This window comes from Artemia franciscana, chromosome 20, assembly GCF_032884065.1.
Source record: "Artemia franciscana chromosome 20, ASM3288406v1, whole genome shotgun sequence".
In the NCBI taxonomy this organism is placed as follows: Eukaryota; Metazoa; Arthropoda; class Branchiopoda; order Anostraca; family Artemiidae; genus Artemia; species Artemia franciscana.
This window is the reverse complement of record NC_088882.1, coordinates 2,762,623-2,769,386: the sequence shown is the minus strand read 5'-3', so window position 1 is coordinate 2,769,386 and position 6,764 is coordinate 2,762,623. Positions and strand designations below refer to the sequence as shown.

Below are 6,764 nucleotides of genomic sequence, written 5' to 3'. Positions count from 1 at the left end.
CTCTAAGTCACGATGTCCTTCTAAATATCAAAATTCATTAAGATCCGATCACCCACTCGTAGTTATAAATACCTAATTTTTTCTAATTTTTCCTCTCCCTTCAGCCCCCAAGATGGTCGAATCTGGGAAAACGACTTTATCAAGTCAAATTGTGCAGCTCCCTGACACGCCTATCAATTTTCATCGTTCTAGCACGTCCAGAAGTAACAAACTCGCCAAATCACTGAACCCTCCCCCCAACTCCCCCAAAGAGAGCGAATCCAGCACGATTCTGTCAATCACGTATCAAGGACATCTGTTTATTCTATCCACCAAGCTTCATCCCGATTCCTACACTCCAAGTATTTTTCCAAGATTTCCCCCTTCAACTCCCCCCAATGTCAAACGATCTGGTCGGGATTTGAAATAAGAGCTCTGAGACATGAATTCTTTCTAAAAATCAAATTTCATTAAGATCCAATCATCTATTCATAAGATAAAAATAACCCAATTTTCACGTTTTCCAAGAATTCCGGTTTCCCCCTCCAACTCCCCCCAACGTCACAGGATCTGGTCGAATTTTAAAATAAGAACTTTAAAGCACAAGATCCTTCTAAATATCAAATTTCATTAAGATCTGGTCACCCTTTCGTAAGTTACAAATACCTCAATTTTCAAAATTACCCTCCCCCCTCCAATTCCACCAAAGAGAGCAGATCCGGTCCGGTTATGTCAGTCACGTATCTTAGACAGGTTTTTATTCTTCCCATCCAGTTTCATCCAGATCTCACCGCTTTAAGTATATTCTAAGATTTCCGCCCCCCCCCCAATTACGCTTGATCCGGTTGAGATTAAAATAAGAGATCTGAGTTACGAGGTCCTTCTAAATATGAAGTTTCAAGAAGAACCGATCACTCCTTCGTAAGTTAAAAATACGTCATTTTTCTTATTTTTCAGAATTGACCCCCCCCCCCCCAATAGATCGGATCCGCTCCAATTATGTAAATCACGTATGTAAGACTTCTGCTTATTTTTCCACCAAGTTTCATCCCGATCCCTCCAATCTAAGCGTTTTCCAGATTTTAGGTTCCCCCACCCCAAAATTCCCCCAACGTCACCGGATCCAGTCAGGATTTAAAATAAGAGTTCTGAGACATGATATCCTTCTAAATATCAAATTTCATTGAGATCCGATAACCCGTTCATAAGTTAAAAATACCTCATTTTTTCTAATTTTTCAGAACTAACCCCTCCCCCAAATACCCCAAAGAGAGCGGATCCGTTCCGGTTCTGTCAATCATGTATCTAGGACTCGTGATTATTTTTCCACCAAGTTGTATCCTGATCCCTCCATTCTAAGTGTTTTTCAAGTTTTAGGCTCCCCCTCCCAACTCCCCCCCCCAATGTGACTAGATCTGGTCCAGTTTAAATAAGAGCTCTGAGCCACGATATCCTTCTAAATATTAAATTTCATTGAGACCCGATCACCTGTTCGTAAGTTAAAAATACTCCTTTTTCTAATTTTTCAGAAATAACCTCCCCCAACTATCCCAAAGAGAGCTGATCCGTTCCGTTTATGTCAATCATGAGTCTAGCACTTGTGTTTATTTTTCCCACCAAGTTTCATCCCGATCCCTCCACTCTAAGTGTTTTTCCAAGTTTTAGGTCCCCCCCAATGTCACCAGATCCGGTCGGGATTTAAAATAAGAGCTCTAAGACACGATATCCTTCTAAACATCAAATTTCATTGAGATCCAATCACCCGTTCGTAAGTTAAAAATACCTCATTTTTCTAATTTTTCAGAATTACCCCCCCCCCCCCAACTACCCCAAAGAAAGCGGATCCGTTCCGATTATGTCAATCATGTATCTTGGACTTGTGCTTATTTTTCCCATCAAGTTTCATCTCGATCCCTCCACTCTAAGTGTTTTCCAAGATTTTAGGTTCCCCCCCCTCTAACGCCCCCAATGTCATCAGATCCGGTCGGGATTTAAAATAAGAGCTCTGAGACACAATATCATTCCAAACATCAAATTTCATTAAGATCCCATCACCCATTCATAAGTTAAAAATACTTCATTTTTTCTATTTTTTCCGAATTAACCAGCCCCCCCACTCCACCCCCCCCCAGCTGGTCAAATTGGGAAAACAACTATTTCTAATTTAAGCTGGTCCCGTCCATGATACACCTGCCAAATTTCATCGTCCTAGCTTACCTGGAAGTGCCTAAAGTAGCAAAACCGGGACCGACAGACAGACAGACAGACCGACAGACCAACAGACAGACCGACAGAATTGGCGATTGCTATATGTCACTTGGTTAATACCAAGTGCCATAAAAATCATATCCAAGGTGTAACATCTCAAGCTAACTGTAGTCTTAAAGCAATTTGTCCATATAGCTTTTTATTATAAGTGTCTATTTTAAGAACCTTTTACTAGATAAGAGGAAAGATTTCTTGATAACCGTTTTTAAATTATCTAACACCACAATTAAGTGATAAATCAGTATACATTGTCGCAAATCAAAAGACTCAATTCTTTTAGCTGAAACCATTGTTAAAGAATCTATCACCTGCAGTGAATTATTAACACTCCAATATGGATTAAAATTCGAAAATTTTTTAATACCAGAACAATAGATTTTAAGTTTATTTATAATTTCCTTTAAAATTAAAGAGAGGTCAGTAGCAGCAATGCGGGTTGGACATTTAGCTGCTCCAGCAATAAGACCGTGGTTTAGGGGGATTCTTATGAAATTTTACAGTCCAATATAGGAAAGGGAACTTTTATCATTGTCATTTATTTTAATATTAAAATTTTTAAAAGCATTTCTTCAGTCTTTTCAATCAAATTCTCAGCCTCTAAATTTACCTTTTCGTAACATAAGTTGTGCATAACTCCCTTTTTAAGATATCACATACAACTTCTGACAAATTATGGCAAAATTAATATTAGCTTTATCCACCGGCACTATTACAAATTCATTCTGTAGATTAGCAATTGGTTGTTTAATCTTAGCATTATAAAATAATGATTTAGTGTTACTATTTTTTAAGTTAGAATATATTTTATTTCGTATTCTACTAATAATTAAATTCTTTCAACTTTGAAAGCCCTTTATTTTTATTCTCTTTCTTACACCACTTATCAATAAATAAATCAAGCTGCCACCAGTTATCCCTCATGTCTGCCGCAGCAAGAACATCTTCCCACGTCGGTTGAATGGAAGCATTTATGTTTCGCAGGTCTGTCTAATATGTGCACCTGAGTGTATTGCGCGGCCTGCCTCTTCTTCTTCTTCCTTCGGGTTGTCTCTGGAACGTCGCTCTTGGGATCCAGGATTCATCCATACAAAGTACATGCATCAAATATTCCCACCGAAGTGTTCTAATGATACCGTCACTATGGGTTGTCCGGTCATCCGTCTCACCTTCTCATTAGGGACTTTTAGTGATCAATGGATGTTATATCGATGGATAATATTCTCTGGAGACATGTATTCTCGAAAACTAGAATTCGTCTTTCGGGCACGCACAGTTTCAAGTAATTCTTGTAGTCTTTGTTTACACGATGAGCGTGATATCGTGGCCAAGTCTAAATCATTAATTTGGTGTTCTACGTTTAATTATATGCTTCTGGTGCCAGTATTACAAAGCAAATGGTCAAGACTACTACTATACTACTACTACTACTAATAACTCACCGCAGCACCAAGCCACCTGAGGCCAACACAGCTACGCACGCTCCTCCTACAGCCGGATCTATTCAAGGCCTCCCTCTTTACACCCTCCCAGGAAATTCCTATTTCCTTTAAATCTTTATTTATGAAATCCTCCCACTCCAAACGAGGGCAAACAGGAAAGGTGACAAACACAGCCTTGTTTAACACCAGAAAGGACACAAAAGTATCTTGTCCTTGTTTCTGTCGTTTTAACACAATATTCAGAGTCTTCGGATAGAGCCATTATGAGGGCTACCAATTTCTCAAAGATCCCATAAACGGTTAGTAGTTCCCATAGAGTCTCATGATGCAGCAAGTAAAAGGCCTTTTCAAAGTCTATAAATGCTATGTGCAATTTGTTTTGGCACAGGAGCGTCCTGGTCTAAAGCCATGTTGCTCTTCTCTCAACTACTTGTCGAGTGGAATCTGTATTCTGTGGAGGATTTTCAACGCAAGAAGTTTACCAGGTATGGATGACTCACCAATGCCTATCCAATTCCCAGGTAGTGTTTTATCCCCTTTTTTGAAGTGTTTTATGAGTGTAATGCGCTTCCAGCCAGTTGGTACTTTTTGTGTCACCCTGGTCGAGCATTCGGCATCGTTGCCCCTTGGATAGCTCCTTAAGTCTAAAAAACTGTTCGTAGGTATTCATGGGTCTTATTACATTCCTTTGTTTACACTTAGATTAAAGGAGCGTTTCCTGAACGATGAAATATAGCTTGAAATTACTTAGATTTTTATGAAAAAGTGACGATTCTTTTTTTGTAATGAACGAATAATCGGATAAGATATTATACCCTAGAGAGAAATAAACCTATGCCAGGCGAATGAGAATGATTTGGGCCATTTTCTCCTGAGGTGCAGTGAGCTATCTCAAATTTGGTCAATTGACAGGACGGAAATATCTATGAGCTACTTTTTGGCATTCTTACGTCAACGACTCCGCAAACGTGACAAAGAGAAGTACGTAGTACAGTGAGATATATGTAATTACGACTTTTGTGTATAGCCCTCGGGTTTTCCAATACAAATTATATTATTTAATCCAAAAGAATTATAACAAGTACTTTTCAAAGAAAAAAAAAAAATTTCGAAATGGCGAATAAACAAAAATATACTTTTACCCTGATGCAAAATACAAAAATAGACAAAAAAAAACTTTGTAGAGAAATTATTCAAAATAAATCTTAAATAATTGCTGTTAAAATACTGAAATGATGATACAGGTTTAAGGAGGGTCGCATCAAGAATTTGTTTTTCGGTGTATGGGGTACAAAAAATTTAAACTTTTACGCATCAGACAAATGCTGCAGGGGGAGGGGGATCAAACCTCCTGGACCCCTGGATACGGCCATGGGTCTAAACGAAAAATAATATAAAATTAGCCTTCAGGAGGAGGGTTATATTTAGTCCTTTTTCAAAGGAAATGTATTTCTCGGATCTGACATTTGCTCGAAAATTCGTTTTCAATATAGACATCTTTACTTTCACTTGCTAGGTTCCTTCATATTTACCGCCACAACAGAGCATCTCCAACAATCACATCACAATCTATAAGAGAAGTGAGAATGAAGCTTTACCAACGCTTTTCTTGAGACCATTCTTGGCTTGTAGGTATAAATATGAAAAAACTGTACAGTACAGAGGACTGAACAAGCCAAGCCTAAGCTAATTCAGATTATAATTTAAGCTGATTCGGCTTACAGCGTAAGCTAAACAGTACTAATTTGCTACATAATTCAGTAAGGCTTGATCAAAAAGTACCTGACAATTACGTAGAGGGTCGTTCAGCCAGAGATGCGCACACATTCTTCGCTCTAATAACCACATTATTCGTTCTAATAATGGCCAAGTCTTCTTGTGAAGAAAACACCCATTCGTAAACCCATAAACTGCCTTGAATCATCATAGATTCCGATTGACGAAATTTAGCTCAACATTATCAAGTGTCTCCCTGCTTAGGTTCAATAGTTCAATCAAAAATTCTTATATTGTGAAGAAAAAACGCATTTGCAAATCCGCAAAATTTCATGTGAAGCAAATATCCCTTCGCAAACCCACAAACTGACTTTAAGCCACACAGATTCTAAGCGACAAAATTGGGCTTATGATTCTCAAGCCTCTGCCTCCTCAGGTTCAACAATTTAATAAAAAAATTCTTTTACTGTAAAACAAACGCGCCTTTGAAAATCTACAAGCTGATTTTAAGCACCTCCCTAGTTGATCCAAAGAGTAAGAATACACATTAATGCTTCTACAGCCTAATATTAGTAGGCTATTATATTAAATATCATATAAATAAAACACTTACTTCCCAAGCTTCAGATGAATAAGCTTTATATGCATGAGCATTGAGAAACGACTCTGAAAGAGGGCGAAACACTCTTCGCATCGAAATTTGTGAGGAGCCGGTATTATCTGCTTCTTTGGAGGGGGCTCCATATCCTTCTGTGCCTCCATTGAGTCAGAATCTTCCACGGTCAGCAAAATGTCAACCACCTCAGCTGAAAGTGAGAAAAACATATGAAAAAAGGCTCTCCCTAAATTTGCTAGAGGCAAGAGAACAATTAATCACTACTATAATGTCATATTTATTACAAAAATCACTATCACAAGCCCAGAAGGGCCAATCGAGTTCTGGAGTCAGAAAAAAAAAAAAAAAAAAAAAAAAAAAAAAAAAAAAAAAAAAAAAAAAAAAAAAAAAAAACGAAAACAGGAAAACTGCAAAGAATACCAAACGATAACTACAAAAAAAAAACATAAATCAGAATGAATAATCATTCACCAGTCAATAATTTAATTAGAAATTGTCAATTAAAAAGATAAGAAATGGTATAACTACACAAAAAACACGAATAAATAAAAAAATAAAAATAAATAAAAGGGACACTAAAAAAGCGGGGGCCGAAAATCAAATAAACACAAAAAACCTGGGCAGTCCTATTTTTGACACATACAAAGCTTCAAGAGACACAAGGTACAACTAACAGGCCATGACTGGATATGGAACGCACAAATGCACACACAAACATGAATACAAGGTCACGTTCTGGAGTATAA

The 6,764-nt window shown here is 37.6% G+C and overlaps 1 protein-coding gene across 1 annotated transcript in view; it reads right to left on the bottom strand.

Moving 5' to 3' along the window:
* The window catches only part of LOC136040282 (uncharacterized), a 16,320-nt gene extending 10,091 nt beyond the window's left edge, over positions 1–6,229 (bottom strand). Inside the window, exon 1 of the mRNA XM_065724529.1 lies at positions 6,016–6,229. Within this exon, the coding sequence (XP_065580601.1) occupies positions 6,016–6,227 (212 nt within the window). The 5' untranslated portion in view covers positions 6,228–6,229. The remainder of the gene's footprint in view (positions 1–6,015) is intronic.
* Between the last annotated feature and the right edge of the window lie 535 nt (positions 6,230–6,764).